At 37.9% G+C, this 20,645-nt stretch overlaps 1 protein-coding gene across 2 annotated transcripts in view; it reads left to right on the top strand.

Moving 5' to 3' along the window:
* ulk4.L (unc-51 like kinase 4 L homeolog) overlaps window positions 1-20,645 on the top strand; it is a 230,495-nt gene that overhangs the window by 180,663 nt on the left and 29,187 nt on the right. For both annotated transcript variants that reach the window (XM_018267520.2, XM_018267518.2), the window contains exon 36: window positions 3,077-3,262. In XM_018267520.2, coding sequence (XP_018123009.1) covers window positions 3,077-3,262 — 186 coding nt within the window. The remainder of the gene's footprint in view (window positions 1-3,076; window positions 3,263-20,645) is intronic.

Raw genomic sequence — 20,645 nt, 5'->3', positions numbered from 1 at the left:
AAGAATAAAATGCTCTTTAATTATATTCACACATGGTGTATACTGCTGTCCTCATATCCTTGGTTGGGGATATAGCATGGACAAACACCTGGTGATTCCCAAATTCATAACACAGGAAGCAATAGTTCCAGGCCCCAAACTAAGGGTATGGAATGTGCCACTGGCCATTTTTGGTTGCTAAACATAGGTTGTGCATCTTCTCCTTTGATGTCAGAGTGAAGTAATGAGTAGTGAATAACAAGCATTATGATGCAATAGCAGTCAGAACACTTGTGTATAGGCACCTGCTCCTATGCATGCTTCTTGCAGCTTGTGCCTAGCATATTTCCAAAGGTTCAGCCTGTATTGATTAACTGCACACAGATTATCAGGCCTGCAGAAGCAAATTAACACCTGCCTAGAAGAGGTAATACTTTGTGTTGCTCCTGCACGCTCTGCATCTCTATACCACTGGTGATGATATTCACACATACACAATGTAAAACCGGCAACACTCCTTCCAGAGGATTTCGGCCTGTTTCGTAGATTTCGCACAAGTTGTGGCACACTCTGTTTTGTGCTCATCAGCTATACAGTGGAATCCAAGGATAAATACACTGCATTTCAGGTAAAAACATGCTGGTTAGGGCTGATAATTTGAGCCCTTTAATCCACCAATACGAAATGGCTACAGGTTTCCCAGTTTTGCAAATAAAACTGCATTGTTACAGCTACGATAGTATTAGGTATTAGAAATGTTATTTATAAAATGACACAGCCAAGCAAGACATTTGCAAAGCAAGAAAACATTTCTAATCATCAGATTTGCCTAATTGTATTATAGAGAGCATAAGTCACATGCCCAAAACACTGTATATAAGCAATACTGTTAGTACTGCTGTGAATAGTACTTCTACTAAATGAATTAGCAAATGTATTAGTCATTACTGAATGGATTGCCTACTCATTATAATTTACTGGTAGTCCTTAATCTTGCCCAAATGTAGTATTTCTTCTTACCCTTTGATTGCTATTTTAAGATTATTACTAGGCAGACAAAGAGAAAGTTTCAAAGGGAGGGTTGTTAATCAGTGCAATATGCTTTATATGCAGTATATTGTAATGTTAGGCATCAGACGTAGAAAGAAAAAGCTTCTTTTAATAATGCTAAAAGCAACCATGTGCTGCAGTCATTCATAAAACAAATAGCATTTTTTTCCATTTGTATTTTTGCCATTTCACTTGTGAAATGATATTTTAGAAATAATGACAAACTGACAGCTTGCAAACGTGTGGACACGCTGAGCAGTTGCTGTAGCAGCAAAATCATTTCTCATTTCGTTGGTGCACTGTGTGACTTTCTCTATCCGCGTCTTCAAATGTGCTGTATCTTTGCTATTTTTGTGGATTTACCAAAGCTGGCAGAGCGTATCAGCACAGCAGGCAAATTCTCTGCTGCAGACAGAGACTGACACAATGTCACTGGTATTGGTAATAATGGCCCTTTTATTTTGTTTGTTTATATACAATTGTATCTAAAAAAAAATGCAGTGCATAGGCACTTGTAATGTGTAGAATTTGTAATTATTTTTATGCAGTAAATAAATGCAAACTACATTCATTTGCATGCTGAATGAACATGAATGAACAATTGAAATGCATTACTTAATTTTTCAGAAAAAAAATCAAACCACATATTTTGATTAGAGCAAGTTCCAGATAAAAGTTTAAACCATGTATTATATGTAGTAAACCTGTTGAGCTTTGTAGTCTGTCCTATAGCGGATGTTGCCTGTTCTCTATGGTTTTACATTCTGCAAATAACTGTACATAGTTAACCCATGTAGGAGCTCTTGTAGTTGAGTTGTTAAAGCCTTTCCCCCTCCGTTGATACCATGGTGACATCAAAGATGGATTTAAAAATCATTGTGGCCAGCCTGGGTCCTGCTTGGCTTGGGTGAGGATGGATTTGGGTTGGCCCCCTTAGTGTATTCTTTGCCAGAAGATAAACACCAGAAGAGAAAGCACTCCATATCTGCAGGCAGTGACATCCATGGCACCCCCCTGCCCTATGTTTTGTAGGTGTGCATCTTCAAACCAATATTTCTACTATAAACATGACAACTACAAAGTCATAATTGTTGGTTCCTCCAGTCTCCAGAACGAGTCTGCAGCAGTTTATTAACCTTTGTATAGGGCCCTAAAAATCCCATCAGATGAGGAGTGCATCACCACATTGATGTGGTACTTGTCCAGCAGGCAGGACCGCCATCAGAAATCGCAGGGCCCCATATGACAAAATTTCCTGGGCCCCCTGGGCTGCCCCCCCCCCACATTATAAGAACATTGGTGGCCAGGGCCCCTTAAACGTCCATGCCTTCCCGAAGTCAGCAGCTCTCAGAAAGATGGGGGGGCCTGGCTATTCAAGTAAGTGTGTCATGGCCGGGGCCCCCCTTACCCTCGGGCCCCCTACAACTCTCCCCCCTGTCCCCCCCCCTGATGGCTGCCCTGCCAGCAGGCCTCTGTAGTCCCCAGTGTATGATCTGATTCCCAGGGCCAATAAACAGATCAGCCTCATTAGGTGCTCCATGTAGATGGCTAAACCAGTGCCCAGATCTGTTTGTTTGGCAACCTTGACAAATGAGCCAATCTGGCTTAGAGCTTTAGAGCTGGGCAAATTTATCAATGGCTCAGAACATGAATGTATTGTTTGCAACCAAAAAAATTAGGTTAGGATAAGGAATTCAAATATATACAGTATACAACTGTACAAAAACGTTTATAAAGACTCTGTGTGAAACAGATTTAGTAAAAGTCTACTACAGTGACATAAATAGATATTACTGGGCCCCACAGCTTTTTCAGGCCCCCACAATGTCCAGAGGTTGACCGTTGTATAAGAATTAGGGCCTCATCGGGCCCTTATACCTCTTTGGCCCCCCTGCAGCCGCAGGGTCTGCTTCCTGTGTAGTTATGCCCTGAGTCCACAATAATTCACCTTATGTGCCGATAGACTTCTATCTGTTATTGAACTGTGCTAAATATTGGACAATGTGCTCCTAAGCTAAGGATTAAGGAATGGCTTCTTTTCTTTTAGCTTCCATCTGAAGATCTTGATATATATGAAAACACATCCCAATGCTTGAAACTGATGGTCCAATTATATGGAGGAGACAACCAGGACAGTATGTCCCCAGATAATATGGAGAGCTTTGCTCAAGTTCTGCTATCAAAGAGAGAGCCTACACAGCAAAAACTACTACTAAGGGTCATTAAAAGGCTGGTAAGTGAAAGGCAATGCAAGCTATTTTATGTGTTAGAAGTAATGGTTGGAGTTTAAAATCCTTCCTGCGATGAAGCACATTATTGTAATTGGAGAATCACAAAAAAACAAACAAATGTAAACCATATCCAAGCATTCTGTATCTTGCATTACAATCGGACCTATGTACTTTATGACACAAACCAATACAAATAATAAGAAATAAGAGAAATAATGATCTCTAGAGCCATGTAACATTTACACTGTATAACAAGGGCATTCATAAAGGATCACAGGAAGGGGACTAAATATTCCATGGGAGGAAGGAAAGTGTATGTGTTTGGGGGGAAGAATAGATTTTTGAGAACCGTGGTCTAAATGGATCTGCATATTTTTATCCTATTGGATGCATTTGAAGTGTCTTATTTAATGATATTAGCTATTTTTGTGCTCCAATAATGTCTTTGGTATCTATGGGTGATATTTGTGTTCATAACTAGTATGCCACGTTTGAGGCTGTATGGATCTTCATACCTTCGGTCTACTAGAAAATCATGTAAACATTAAATAAACCCAATAGGATGGTTTTGTTTCCAATAAAGAGTAATTATATATTAGTTTGGATCAAGTACAAGTACTGTTTTATTATTACAGAGAAAAAGGAAATCATTTTTAAAAATGTGGATTATTTGGATGAAATGGAGTCTATGGGAGACAGCCTTTTCCTAATTCGAAGCTTTCTGGGTAATGGGTTTCCAGATAACGGATCCCATACCTGTATTTATATTTTGGGGTAGCTACATTCCATATGCTTGGCTAGTTCTATCGATATGTGTAATCAAGCTGTTAAGAAAATACATGACATTCGCATGATTATGATATTTTATATTTGTATCCAAGAATAAATGGGTAAAACATTAAGTAAATTGCAAGCATTGAGGTTCCCTTTCAAACACATTTGATAATACTTCCCTATGTAAGTACAAAAAGGAATATTGGGGTCTTTTACTGCAGTTGCCTGAAAACTCCCATCAACATACATTCCTTCTGCTTCCATGCTCTTGACACTGCTACCATCTTCTTCTGACAACTGCAACTATGCTGGGCTCATAGGGAATAGTTTATTACCCCCTTAGGACTTTTTGAGGTTTTAACTAAATCATATGTAACCCTAATTTGATTACTGTCTCTTTAAATAGCAATTAACCCATGGCAATCCAGGGGCCATGAGTCTTTTTTTTCGTATGAAAAGTACTGGGAACTAGGATTTACAGCGCAGTGCTTCCACCTATGGAACACTGAGGAGTACACCTCAGGGGGGTTCCACGAGGAAAAATAAAACACACAGTTGCAAATGAAATAGATATAAACTTTATATAAAACAGTAGTGAAAGAACTTGGGCAATCTAATACACAATGCACTCCTGCCCTGGGGACACGTGGAACCTAAATATCACCACTATTAGGTACCTGACTGTTTCTCCAACACAGTACTTTTTATTATCAAAGTCCCAATCCTCTGGAAGGGGTTAATAACAACACAGTTCAGTTCAAATAGAATGTTCCTTCCCCAGAGCTCTTATACCCCAGGTAGGGCTACGTTTTCCAAAAGTACCTCTCCCTTTGGAACTTAGCAGCCACTCCCATGTAGCAGGTAAATGCACAAGACCTGTCCTGAAATTGGGGCCCCACTTTGTATCCTTGCCAGTATCCTCCCTTGGGTGGCTCACTCACTGGGGTGCTCTCAGAGGCAGTCACACTGAAGATTACAGGGAGCTCTGCAGCAGGATCAATCTCAGCAGCTTGGCAGGGAACAGGATGAGCTCTCTCTGTACTTCCAGAGTTGCAGCAGCTTCTCTACACTGGATAGTCACAAACTTGGTCTAGCTGGATGTTTCAGCATACAACCCCTGTTAAGCTCTGTTGGAGACCCTGTACAAATGGCTCCAAAGTCAGGCACTCCCTCTCACCCAATGATGCACTGGGGTACCCAGCCAATCCGATTGCTTTCCAGCCTGTAACTGGGCTGGATGAGGTCACAGACCGAAAAACAGGAGAAGGATGTGTCCCCTATATATGATTTGCCAAAACTGCTGTATACATCTCCCCTTATAGGGCAAATGACTGAATGCATGCTTACTATAAGCAGACTATATAACTCACCTGAACTTAAATTTTAATGGGGTAATTACCTCGGACAGTACTGTGAGTGTCTCAGAAGAAAAAAAATTCAACTAAACATTCATCTGCATATTTCAATTTTATAATTGTCTTAAAACAGACTGTAAGAACGTAATGTGTCCAGTAAACTACATCATAAGCTCATGGCAAATAAAATCACCATGTTAATGTTCTGTTCCATTGCCTGTGGCTTGTGTTTTTATGTTAACATGGCAGATTCACTCCTGGAGATACAGTAAGTGGAATATATTTTTCTCAGCTCTATTGGTACTGTTCATTATCTGATAAATTGTGTGCTGGATGCTCTGTACAGAAAAATAGTCGTATTTTTATTTTATAAAAGCAGCTCAGTGTATAATCTCATCAGATATTCCTTTTTTTGTCATTTCATTCTGAAGGTACATTTGTAGAATTTAACCATCAAAAATCCAAGTGCCTGCAATATTTAAGGCTGTGAAAAGCCACTGCAGTGAGTACTAAAAATGATTGCCTAGGTATCCTCAGTATGACAGGTGAATCAACAGAAACCACCCCCAGTATCACATTCCCTTAGTGTTCCACATCAAACACAGGAAGACTGATAAGTCCCCGTAGCATTATGACTTTTACCTTGTCTGACCTCTAAAAGCGCATGATGTTCCTGCTCATAATCAAGTCTTTTGATCTATGTACTCTATTGAACAATATGACTTATGACCCTTATTCTGGCTAGAAGTATTCTTGTAATCATATTTGTGCACACATATAATCCTGTGTGTGTAGTAAAAATAAAAAGACTTTTGTGTAGGCAAAGGTGTTGTGGGTCTGAATAAGTTATAAATTATGGGGAAGATTTATTCATTTTCATGTTTTGGCACAATTGCAGTTTTTAAGAAATCTCATTTTTCCCCATTTTTGTTTTAAAAAAAGTAAAATTTTTGCTGTCTAACTAAATTTATTTTTATTTATTTCATTTTTAATATAGCTTAGAAGGAATGTTGGTTATAATGTCTGAGTAATATTCAAATGTCCTGTAAATAATATGTGCTTTAAATAATGTTATAATATAATGTTGCAGATGTGATATCACTACTGTGTTACAGTATACGGAATAATGTATAGGTATGGAACCTTGGGTTTTAGGGATAAGGAGCCTTTCCGTAATTTGGACCTCCATGACCTGTCTACTAAATATTTAAATATTATTAGATCCAGTAGGATTGTCTTGCCTCCAAAAATGATTCATTATATCTTAGTTTACAAGTTTACAATTACAAGGTACTTTTATTAATACAAAAAAAAAATCATTTTTAAAATTTTAACTATTTAATGAAAATGGAATCTATGGGAGATGGCCTTCCTATAATTCAAAGCTGTCTGCATAACGGGTTTTCAGATAACAAAACCCTTACCTGTACTTTCAAATACAAGAATATTCAAGTTTCCAGTTTGTTTAATGTACAGAAGCTAAAGGGAGGCGGATTGCCTTGTACAGGGCACCAAACGCAAAGGAACTTTTCAACCACATTTTACATTCCATTCACAATATTCAGAAAGCTCTGAATTATCATTTTAAGCAAATAATGCAAATTTTTAAAAAAGAAAATATTTCCATATTCTCTGTAATAATAGTAGATTATACTTGATGGTAACTAATTTACATGAATTAATATTGGTGGCAAAACAACTCTATTGGGTTTATTTAAAGTTTAGATTTTTAGCAGACTTAAAGGGGTTGTTCACCTTTCAACACTTTTTTTCAGTTCAGTTGGTTTCAGATAGTTTACCAGAAATAAAGACTTTTTCCATTTACTTCATATTTTCTATGTGTGACCGTTTTTATGATATTGAAGTGTAAAGTGTAATTTTTCATCTTCTAAAGCAGCGGGTGGGGGGGTCGCCGACTCTGTAAACTGTTCTAATTAGTTGATATCTGTGTCCCTGCTGAGCAGAATCCCTGAGTTTTAGTGATGTGCGGGCCGGCCCAAAACCCGTTGGTTGGGCGGGTTCGGGCCGACTCCTGCACAAAAAAGGAGACTTGCACCTTTCCCGCCCCTTTTGTTACGTCACTGCGGGTCTATAAATAGAGGAGCAGCAGCGGGCCGGGTGCGGATTGGAAGGGACAGGCTAGGGTCGAGTGCGGGTTGAGAAATTCTCGACCCGCACATCACTACTGAGTTTCATTACAGGCAGTTGTTAGAATTGATATAATAGTTGCTAATATTCCACAAATGCTGCTGAGAAATGTATCAACTAATGTAGCAAATTGTAACTAGTGATGGGTGAATTTATTCGCCAGGTGCGAATTTGCGGCAAAAGTGTTTGTAAGGTGAACAACCCCTTTAAGGTACGTGATCCAAATAACAGAAAGCTCCCTTATTCAGGAAACCTCATACATTCAAGATAATAAGTCCTATACCTGTACTTATAAAGAACCATGTGACTTAAGTGACATTGATAAGGACCAACACATTTTTACCATTTTACCTTATTTATTTACTTATTGATTTATTAACGTGTTTGCCCTGGAAGGATCATGAAAAATATATCAGTACCTAAGGAAAGTGATAGGATGGGTGTAAATAGTGAATAAAGTACCCCCTGTTGTAAATTATAAGAATATTATAAGTTACCGAAGAGTTTCATGACCATGTAAAGGTCAAGAAACTCTGAGGTAACTTCTCATATCCTCATATTTTGCAACTGAGGGTACTTTATTATAATACACAAGTTTTAGTGAGTCATGTGACAGAAATGACATCAGAACTCACCGTTTATAACTGATGACATCAGAACCAGGCCCGTACTGGCAATCTGTGGGTTCTGGCAAATGCCAGAGGGGCTGCTGTATGGTTCAATAGAAAGTTACCATATAGTGGGCTGGTAGGGGGCTGTTTGGGCTGGTAGAGGGCTTTTTGGGCCTCTGTGTACTTGGTATAGCAGGGCCTATTTTGACTCCCAGTCCAGGACTGAGAACTCACCATTTATAAGGATATCATTTACAGGATATTCATGGCTTTTGTGTATTATATTGCTATATTGTCTATAATCAGTCTTACCTATATATAGTATATATTTATATATGGAGGCTCCTTAAACCTCTTTAAATCAATCTACTTCTGACCTAGATTCAGTTTTTTATGCATCATATACATGGAAAGCTATGTTTTATTTTTTATTTACAACCCTGATATTTTTTATATAAACCCTCTAAAAAAGTAAACAACAGAGACTGTTCAAATGGCTTTGCTGTTCTTTTTTGCCACTGTTCTGCCAATCGAAGCTTGTGCAGCAGCCTCTTGAGGTCAAGTGTTCCCCAAGATAATAACTGTAACCTAAAAGCCCTGCAGTGTTCTGGAGCACAGAATAATTGAAGAAATATCCAATTTCCTGTTGATGATGCCACATCTTTATCTTTGAGACAGCATGGTAAGATTGATACCCTCATACAAAAGAATAATGTGAGCGCCTGGAAATGGAAACTTATACCTGCAGAAAGATGTGCAAAATGTGACATTAACTGAGCACAAATAAAACAGCCAGGTGAGCTACCTTGGCTTTGAAGTGCATGATATGTCTAGCTAGCCAATATTCCTTGAAGATCTGTATTATCCCAGAAAAGGTATTGTGTTACCTATGGTTTCAGTATAAACAGTAGAATGTTACTGAGAATATGACAAATACAGGCTAGAAGCAATTTCAGATCTGAACTTTGCATTCTAATTATTGCTGTACTATGTATGGTGGTTACGGAATTACTGTATCTCAGTCTTCACCCTCTTATTAAATTTATCTAATCTGTCTGACAAATCTCAACACAAGCCACAACAAAAAAAAACTTTTATGGTAATAGGCTACCTCTTCATATTGTCACATTAACGTTGGCTCATGCAGCCTGCTGAATAAATAGCTTATCTTTTTTGCAATGCAAGGGCTGAAATTATGTATTCTGTATAATCATTGGTAATTCAGTGCACTTCATACAGGTATGAAACAGAAGGGCTCATTTACAATGGACAAGTGCTGGAACTTGAATGGGTACAAAATGAAGCACTTGCACTACAAAAAAATATTTTTATTATGGCTAGGGGAGGCTATGCCTTCACAAACTTATCTGCCACATTAAAAACAAAAAAAGTTAAAAAAAACTCAAAGAGTGTCTGTAAGATCTTCTATCTTGATTGCAAACATCCACTCTGCTGATTTTCTACTCAGAATTTAGGCTAGTATCAGATAGGATTCACAGACCAAAAATCCGCTGCTCCTTCACTGTTTGATATGCCTGCACCCGGATACATTTCCTTGGCTTTGGTGCAGACAGACGTGGCGGATTTCGGTGCTGAAATGCAAACTCTCGGTTTTGGCGCCTAAATCCACCAAATCGAGGCAAAGTATCCAGTTGCAGGCAAGAAGTGAGAATTAAGAAGTGGTTCTCCGCTACATCTGGCTCTATACGTCCTGGTATAGCTGAAATCCAATTGGCTAGAGGGGGAATTTTGAACCTCCCTCGAGATACAGTAGAACCCAAATTTTAAGTTTTTCAGGGGACCAGAAAAAAATGGTGTAAAATCCAGGAAAATGTAAAATCAGGGAAATGTATTATGCATAATATATATGTGGGACCACAAAACAACAATGTAAAATGAGGGAAAACTTAAAATCAGGCTATGTAAAATGGGGGTTCTACTGTAATCTCAATTCAGAGAGACTGTACTGGGGTTTTAACTTTGAGGACTTCAGCAGTGGGGAGAAGGAATTTTAGGGAGTGCTGGAAGAGTGGATAGAATTCCTATAAGATTTATACAGCAGGCTGCTCACCCAGGAGGTAATTCCCCACACTCCCCCCAAAACTCTTAGTGCTACAGAGAATGCCTTTATTAATAATATCCGATATATGTTATCCCTGATGTTCCTGCATCTCATTTGATAAATTGTGCCTGGCATATGAGTACCCACTGTTCTGTGGGGTCAGTGCCCACTGCCTATCCCTGTCTTTAAAAGGTTTGTTGTACCCACTTCATCCTTTGAATCAACTAACACTTGAAGCATTTTTTTTTTCAACCTAAGTTCCTATGTAATATGTCACTGTATATAATGTGCCTAGGGTGCAATCACTGCCTCCTACTGTATATAATGTAGTTGTATCAGTACCCACACCCTTTTGATTTAATGTGTTTATGGGTGCACAACCCAATACTCTCTTTGTATAATAGGATAGTGATGCGAATACTATTTTCTATTATTGTTTAATATGCTTGAGATGGGAAACACAATACACTAGGGGCCTATTTATCATGCTGTGTAAAACATTAGAAAATACCATCATAGGAAATGTTGCCCATAGAGCACTGTATCCATGACCCAATGCAAATTTGTCCTGTTGGGAATTTCCAGTTTTCCTGATCAATATCTATGCCATGCAGGAAGGTAATCATTTGACTCTATACACAGGCAAATAAGATGCCAACTTTGTAAGAAGTCGATGGGTCAGAAACTTATATCAGCCTTTGTATGGCAAGCTTGAGCAGTCCTATCTATGGTACCCAAATGAGAAGGTAAAATATTATTTCTGTGATGTGATAGTTCATCTTAAATTTGGGCATTGAAATGTTGCAACATTGCACATGATTGGGAATGAATGTTATAAAAATGAGCTGGTGTGCTGAACAATTTGAAATGAAATGACATAGCAATATGGAAAATAAATGTAAAGTTGGTTGCAATTATGTATAATACAGCTACATTTACAATGGCTTTCCAATTCTGAATAACAACTAAGATTTATAAACCCAATGAGCAACTATACACCTGGAATTGCTTGCTATATGTGCCATTGCTTTAAAATATCTTTAAAAAGTATACCCAGTGAATGCATTATTGTAACAGTTCAGTGTGGGAAGATGGAGCTTTCGACTTCCAGCAATAGTTTATTTAAATGATTTACTTTATCAGTGTTAAAAACAGATCCAGGAATAAAAAAAACCGAAATATCACAGTTGAAAGCATTTATTCCCTTTACTTTCTGAATTTTATATATGTTTCAGCTACAGATACGTTATTTTATAGTCCCTGGGAACAGACCAGTGCTAATACAATCTTCTTTCATTCTCCCTAATGGACTGGAGGCTTTGAGATGTAGCAAAAAGTAAAGATGCTTTCAGGAAAATGAGCACCGAGGCCTATCATTTTACACTGTGGTGTCTTAATGTGTGAAAACCTGTCATGCTGCGGAGCTAGAAATAAAAGTCTTTTCCTGGAGCAGGTGCATTATGTGCAGGCTGATTTTGTGCAAATCACAGTCAGATAGGCCACAGCAGGAATTACTATAAGATATGAAATAGTATTTTTAGTCTTTTCTTACCTGAACACCAATTTAGGAGCAAGTTATGGGTCATGATTTATCTATTATTGTTTTCCTAATTCCTACTCCTTTCAAGAGGTGGTGATACACAGCCTGATAAAAGCTGCCATGTTGGCTATTCCAGACATGCCAAATATCAGTGGTACAAGTTAAAGTCCCATCAGATAAGGGCCAAATTCGTGGGTATTAACCTAAAGGGATTGATTATTATTAATTTTATACTAGGCTTAATACAAGGTGCTTCTTGAAGGCCCAGGCACAAGCATTCCAGATCCCTAACCTGTAGTACCCTGTACTTGATGGTAAGTACCGTAGCTGCATGGATCCATATTCCTAGCAAAACAATCCTATTGACTTTATTTCTTGTCTAAATTTTTTTTTTTCATCAGACTTACGGTATAATGATAAAATTGCCTTGTCTTTCCGATGTCAATAGAATGCAAAAATGCAACATTACATTTGTATTCGTTATGTGTGGGCCGGCCTAAAACTAGCTGGACCCGTGAGCCTGCACAAAGTTTGCAGGTTGCAGGTGGGTTTGGTTTGAGCTCTTCCTTTTGTTCTCCCTGCCCGCGACCTTCCTATGCTGGCTTCTTTATCCAGCAGCGTATAGGCCCATGCCTGCCCCATCCCATCCACTTTTGTGAATTCAGAGACGGGCGGTCGGGCACAGGTCTATAAATATAAGTGCCGGGCAGGTTAGAGTGGGGTGTGGATTGGGAGCAGGCAGATTAGGTTGCGGGTTGACTTTTTGTTGACCTGGCTCATCACTAATTTGTATAGCTCGTACAGACAGCAGACAAATGTTTTAGATGTACATATACAAGGAGCTATTATTCTATGCTGGTGCAGCCTCACAGTTTGGGAATAACTGTTCTGTGCTTTTTGATTGGCTGTAATGAAAGAGAGCTTAAAGCAGCTGAAGCATAGCACATTTACCTGTTCTTGTTACAGTGTCGCCCTTCATGGAAGTTCTTATCTGGCATTGCAGTATTCTTTATCCAGTGCTGAGAATATTAAGTGATTGTAAACAGTATCAAACACAATCTAAAACTATTAACAGTAATTTCCCATCCAAAATTTGCTTAAATGTGGGTTTTGTGCAGTAACTTGTCCACGTATTTATCTAGGCATATTATATGCACATATGAAAAAGAAATTGTGCAGAGACCCATTTGACATACTAACAGAGAACTTCTAAAAGAGCCATTTAACACATATTTATTGCCTCTGTTTTGTTTCGAGCACTCCTCGGGGGATTGAAAGTCCACTACTGTTTCATGGCGTGAGTCCCCTGTTATTAAGGAGCAGATGTTTAAAATAAGCTATTTATTATCTGTCATGGTAAAGGGAAAAGTTTGAAACCCACGTGGCTGCATAACCCCATTGTAGGTCACTTTTTATTCAGAGTGCATTGGTTATCAAGTTAATTATCACTTTCATTTAACATGATTGACTTGGCCTGATTGGATTTTTTGAGAAACCGTTGCCCTTGACAGAACAATCACATTTTGTTTTCCCTTGTGACTCCCTTTTTTATGTGAATGCCCTTTAAATGAAACAAATGTTAGACGTGTCACCTTTTAATTCTTTAGTATCATGTCTACAATTCATTTAGTCATCACAGTGAATTTATTCTTATTTGGTTTAGCATTTAAATATTTTTAAAATTCTGCAGCAATTTGAGCTGGCCGTGGGTTAAAGGAGCAGTAACCTCCTTTAATGCATGCTTTTAATTGTAATATATTTTTAACCTGCACTGGTAATAATGCTGTATTTGCTTCCTCAATTCTACCATGTTTATTGAAAAATATGTCTGTATCAGGTCCTTTCTTTTCTCTCTTCTTTTCGTCAGTCTCCATTGTGCTTTTGTTTGCTTATACTTCATTTCTACTTTTTTCTTTATTTAGTTAACCCCAGGTATACTGTAGAACAGTGTAAAGGAACCCCCAAACTCTTACATTTACCAACTGTGAAGTTAAGTGCTAACTTATCACTGGTCATAGTGCTTTTATAATATTGCATGGACTATAACCTGGTCCCTACATTACTTGTTAAAATGTACATTGTATTTTTTATTCGGACAACCCGGGTATACTAAGGAACAGTGTTATGGAACTCCCAAACTCTTCCCAATTACAGAAAGGTCATCTGCCAAAATGTTAAAACATATTTCCTTTTTCTCTTTAATACATATATAATAACTGTACAGTGTACTTGATCAAAACTAAGATATAATTAATCCTTATTGGATGCAAAACCAGAATATTGATTTGATTTAATGTTTACATGATTTTCTAGTAAACTTAAGGTGTGAAGCTCCAAATTATGGAAATAGCCATTATCAGGAAAACCCCAGATCCCAAGCATTATGGATAACAGGTCCCATACCTGTACTAACTTATCACTGTTCATAGCACTTTTGAAATATGACATGGACTATGACTATGACATATCCCTACTGTTCTTGAAATAAAGAGAAGTTAAAGAAAAACCCACTCACCCCATTGGAGCTGGTCAATCTAACTTTGGACTATACATCTACACCAGCTATATTTGTCAATTCAGATGCTTTTTCTTATGCAAGTGTCCACTTTCAAAACACACCAGTAAACAACACCAAAGCAGGAGAGTTTTTTTTATCATTACCTTTCTGTTCTAATGTGTTCTTCTTGTTATTATTATTATTCTTTCCTATACACGCTCCTTAGATTGGCTCTGCAGTGCAATATAAATTGCAGCCTTTTGTAGTGCAAGCTTAAAGTAGATACAAACCTTCCATAGAACAATGCCTTTGTACTTCCTATCTCTCCAAGGCTGGCAGATTAATTACAGATGCAAAATGAGTCTTTACTGAGAATCCCGCCTGCTGGTGCAATGCCAGCCCACCTGCTTTTATCTAACATAGAGAGATTATGGCACAGTTTTGGCCGGCAAACATAGTACAATCAAACAGCAGGAGGGCCTCCAAAGTTTAAATTGTGGATTCATCCGTTAAGTGTATGCATTAAAAGGGGTGAGGTTAATCCCTTTATCTTTAAAAACATAAAGAACGGGAAACTAGATATATATAGAATAGGCAGAATGATCATATACTCATTGGAGACTACTTTGCATCTGTTCTGAAGCTATTGACTGACATCCGTTGATAGTTAAGTTGTGGGGAAGCCGGAGGGAGAAATTTATGGACGTCTTGAATTACCCTTAAGGGCAGAGACACACGGTCAGATTCGGGGAGATTAGTTTCCCGAAGAAGAGGAGATTTGTCGCCGGGCGACTAATCACCCCGAATCTGACCATGTGTCTCTGCCCTAAATGGGTCACTGTTCCAGTTTATATCTCTTTCTTTCTTAAAATAGTTATTCAGTGCCTCTTTATTCTTTCTTATGTGTCCTTACATATTTACTCAACTGAACACATTTTCTCTGCATCCAATTAGATACTCTGTTTGTTATACTTCACCATCCTTGTTTATGCAACTATGACATGAAAATGGCTTTATCTTTCCTATTCCCTTACAAATAGACAAGCTTTCCATCATGAAACAAAAGAAGGAAACTGACCCATCATCATTTAATATCCCCATACACCGATACGCAGATATTAGCAGCCACCCGATTGATATTCTCCTTTTTAATTCGCGTCCATAATCCATGTGTAATCTCCCTCGCAAACACACTCAGCGGATTAAGGCAAAGAGCTGTGAGACTTTGCATTTCACGCCGATATCAGTTGCCTCCTCGATTGGCCAATGGTTGCAGGAAAGACCATAACTGTAATGTATATGGCCACCTTTAGACACTTGTCTGAGGGGAAGCTTCCCATCTTAACAAGTTAGCAAGCAGTATTTTATATTTTGTCACCAGCAACCCTGATTTGCATCATACTATCCCTTGGAGGTAGGGGGATATAGAGATAAGCACACATATTGCTCAAAGCAAAACCTACAGTATATAATAATACTTGCCAAAAAGAAAATGTTGCATATATAATGTCCTTCATAAGCCAACTGGATTCCCTAAGGGTCAGGGCACACAGGCAGATTCAGGGAGATTATCTCCTATTCTTCGAGCGACTAATCTCTTAGAATATGCCTGTGAATCCTAGCCGGCAGGGGAGGCAGTTGGGGGAGATTAGTCGCTCCGAAGAAGAGGAGATTTGTCACCGGGCGACTAATCTCCCTGAATCTGCCTGTGTGCCCTGACCCTAAAGGAAACAAAGAAGTGTAGAACATAATGAATTATTCAACTGTAGACTGCATGGCAGGATCTGAAGTAACTAACAGGGCAGTGTGACAATTACAGTGGTCTCCTGAGTAGGAAGAGGAAAGGAGTTTTTCGCCTGTTTCCTTCAATTCTGTAAGATTCCAGAATGTAAATAATTATTGAGTTGATGATATGAAAACTAAAATGGAAACTTCTGATTAAAACAATATGATTGTGAAACCTTACAAATCAGTACATAGGTAACACATACTTACCAGTGCAATACTGGATGGTAAATTTGTTATGATTTTTATCAATATCAGAGCTTTGGCTTTCCTGGCCTTATTTACCAATGTCAAATGCAAAAAAAAAAAGCATAATTTGCATACTATGTTTTACCATAGTCCCAACATTTATCCCCAGAACTCCAGCAAGTGCCACTAGGAGCATGCTACACTACAACATGGGTGCAAAACTTGCAGCCATTTGTATACGTAACACAATCTACACTTATTTGGGGCATTGTGTGTTAGTGCATGGGCATTCACATACACATTTTTCATACAGTATGTGGGCATAAAAGATAAAGACAAGATCTTCAAGTTGAAGGTTATCTCTAGCATCTATGGTAGATGTATTTTGTTGTATTGATGCTAGGGAAACCTGGAATTACTACCACCCTGAATGGGCTGGTAATTCTATTCACAATACACCATACAATGGTAAAATGTAACAACACTGGCAACTGAAAAGGGTGTTTCATCTTTAAATTCACTTTTAGCATGTTATAAAATGGCTAATTATAAGCAACTTGGGCTTTCTTTTTTTCATAGTTTTTGAACTATTTGCATTCTTCTTCTGACTCTTTCCAGCTTTCCAATGGGGGGTCACTGAACCTATCTAAAAAACAAATGCTCTTTAAGGCATTTATTGTTATTGCTACTATTACTCATCTTTCTATTCATGCCCTCTCCTATTCATATTCCAGTCTCTTATTCAAATCACTGCATGGTCTCTAGGGTAATTTGGACACAAGCCACCAGATTGCTGAAATTTCAAACTGGCAAGTTTCTGAATAAAAAGCTATATAAATCAAAAACCACAAAAAAATAAGAAACAATTTCAAATGGTCTCAATTTCAAATGGTACATCATACTAAAAGTTAATTTAAAGGTGAACAACCCCCTTAACACCATACAGCAATGGCAAATATGGATAATATTAGAATGGAGGATATGAGATTGATAATGAGATGCTAATGTTGCACCTACGTCTTTATAAACTTATAAAGCCTATACCAGGCAAAATTAATTTTGGTTTAAAATAGTGGGGAAACAGTATGGGAGCTCTTGTTAAATAAACTAGGGGTTTGGGGCTTTTACCATTTAAAGGTTTTGCAGTAACACTTGGCATGTTTGCAAATGTAAATTTACTACACAGTTTGTTGCATCCTTAAATTGTCATTGTGGATTATAATTTTTTAAGAATAATTTGACAAATTTGACTTTTTACACTAGTAAATATACCCCATAATTGGAAAATGCATTTCCTATGTATGTGTTGGAATGAATGTAAATGCAAGAATATGAGAGTTCAGCTATAGCAGAACCTTAGTTTTACACAATTCTGCAAAAGGGTAAATTCAAGGACAAATTAAAGTGAATTTTGTTTTTTGGGATCATAAAAACATGGTGTAACAAAAAGGAAGATCTGGGCATGTATAAAATGGAAGTTAGAGAGTGTGGATTATGCAAATCAGCTTTAAAGTGCCAATCAACAATAAAATTTATCAGCCAAGGATAGTGATGATGTTAGCACATATTACCTAGTAGAGGCAGGCACAATTTTGTGCCTTTGTAATCATAAGGGTTTATACTTTATTAATAATGTATGGCTTCCCAAGCAACTTTTAATAATGCTGGATGTATTCCTACTCTGTAAGTTGGCTTTCTCATTTGCTAAATCATTTATTATTAATAAACAGAAGTTTGTCATTGTCACTAAACTAGCACAGCAATGATTTGTTCCACTTGGAGCCCTTTCCTACTGCATTTGTGATGGAAAGGGACACGGAACATAACATCAATTAGTACGTTATTATTGAGGCAGAAGTAAATACCTGCAGACAAACTAATACTGCATGTGCCAATGTCAAACAAGAGGCTAAAATAATGCTTTCTCTAGTATCCTAACTTGCAGGGAGCATACTCTGTGGCCTCATGGGAGTAAACAGCCAGAGGGAAGAGCCTTGACCCTTGTCTTCTAGAGCTGCAATCCCTGTTCTGCACCCCCTAAGCCACATTCTTGGCCAAGGCCCGTTTGGTACCATAAGGACCCCCTGATTTTACATCTAGTACTGGTGTAGGGGGGACAGGGGGGCACAAACTTACTTTACTGGTATAGATAGTTCATAAGATTGAGAGAGAATTAATTATATTTATTATCTAGTTTTAGTTACTAAAATTAATTAAATTAAAGTTACCTTATTAATAATCCATAGCTCCCACAGTCCTCTAGGCCAGTACACCAGACACAGAGTCCTTATTTTATTTGTAATACCACCATTAATGGTATCTTTCCCTTTACAAGAGTTGCTTCCAACTAACATTCCAGTACTGACAATTCAATGGTGCTATAATACATTGAGTGGAAATATCAAGGGCAACATGTTCTGCATTAAAGGAAATGTTCAATGTAAAAAACAAAAAATTAGTAAATAAATAGGCTGTGCAAAATAATAAAATGTTTATAATAACTGGAGTGAATGGATGTCTAACATAATAGCCAGAAGCCAACTTCCTGCTTTTCAACTCTCTTATTAATTAGCAGTCTGTAACCAATCAGTGACTTGAGGTGGGGACACATGGGTCATAACAGTGGTTTTTGAATCTGAGCTGAATGCTAAGGATCAAATGCAAACTCACTGAACAGTTATGTCCCATATAGCTCTCCTTAAAGTCGCTGACTAACTCAGAGTTAGAGAGCTGAAAAGCAGTTATCTGTTATGTTAGATATCCAGTCACTACAGCCTTTATACATTACATTTTTGGCTTACTAACTATATTAGATTTTTTTTTTTTATTTTGCACAGCCTGCATGAAAAACAGACCTGCGGATTTCGTCTTAAAATGCAGAGACTTCCAGCTCTTTTCCAAAACCCTCTGAGTCTGTTTGCACCAAAGCCAATTCAGCAGAAAATAGAGGAGGCTAGGGAAGGCCTTAGCCTTAAGGTGGCCATCGACGAAAAGATCCGCACGTTTGGCGACATCGCCAAACAAGCTGATCTTTCTCCGATATGCCACTAACGGGCATGGCTATATCGGGGGTAATCTGAACAGCTCTACAAATTACTATTCAAGCAGTCTGGTTGCTAGGGTCCAAATTACCACAGCAACCATTCCCCGATTTGAACAAGAGACCAGAATATAAATAGGAGAGGACCTGAATAAATGGAAGAGTAATAAAAAGTAGCAATAACAATACATTTGTAGCTTTACAGAGCATGTGTTTTAGATGGTGTCACTAACCCCCATTTGAAAGCTGGAAAGAGTTAGAAGAAAAAGGCAAATCATTTAAAAACAATTAAAAAACAAATAATGAAGTCCAGTTGAAAAGTTCCTTAGAATTAGCCATTCTACAACATACAAAAAGTTAACTGAAAGGTGTACCACCCCTTTAATCGTTTTTGGAGGCAAAGCAATCCTATTGGGATTATTTTAGGTTTAAATGATTTTTTAGTAGACATTATGGAAAGATCCATTATACGGAAAACCCCAGGTCCTGAGCATTCTGTGTAAGAGGTCCCATACCAGTTTTTATTTTGTGCCTTTGTATAAGCTGTGTTCCTAGTACATAAAAAGTCTTGCAAGTTGCACTTGGTTATTGGGAGACATTGGTTCAATGGCATCAGATTATTTCTGTGAAGCTGAAAAACATTCTGAATTTAAGCTTTGAAAGGCAAGGTTGGATTATTATTCCTGTGTCGGTTTCTCTGTGTTTGCTGTTGGTTAATATTTGCATGTGAAAACCAAATCTGATCTAGGTACAGATCTCATAAATTATAAGTGCTTTTGTAATCATGTTCTTGTGCTGCGGTTGGGTTGGCATTTGTGAAACAGCCGCTCTCCAGTTTACAATACAACAAGGGCTTTGACAATATGATTGCATTCATTCTACTGCGCTACCCAGTTGTCTGTTTCTGCTCTTGCTTATTACATAACTGCTTCTCATATTGTGTGCCGCGGCTTTTGTTACTTAGCAGCTGCTGGTGTGAAAGCTCGATTTAATCACAAACGTCAGGAATAAAAATACAAAAATGTTCAAAGGAGATTAACGGCAGCTAAATCAACAAGCCTGATTTTTTTTAAACACCGGGCAATATGAAATGCTACCACTTCATCACACACTTCAGCTAATGTATCTTGGCGACACTGCTGCAGTGGTTTCCCCCTCAATATTTAGTGTGAGTCTCCCTTACCATTTACAGGTATGTACAACATTGCTATATTAGGAGGGAGGATTTTAATGACTGTTAAAGGGATACTGTCATGGGAAAACTTGTTTTTTTCAAAACACATCAGTTTATAGTGCTGCTGCAGTAGACTTCTGCACTGAAGTCTGTATTTCAAAAGAGCAAACTGATAATTTTATATTTAATTTTGAAATCTGACATGGGGCT

The sequence above is a fragment of the Xenopus laevis genome, chromosome 6L (genome assembly GCF_017654675.1).
Source record: "Xenopus laevis strain J_2021 chromosome 6L, Xenopus_laevis_v10.1, whole genome shotgun sequence".
NCBI classification, from domain to species: Eukaryota; Metazoa; Chordata; class Amphibia; order Anura; family Pipidae; genus Xenopus; species Xenopus laevis.
Note: the sequence above shows the minus strand (reverse complement) of the source record. Positions and strands in the feature narration are given on the sequence as shown.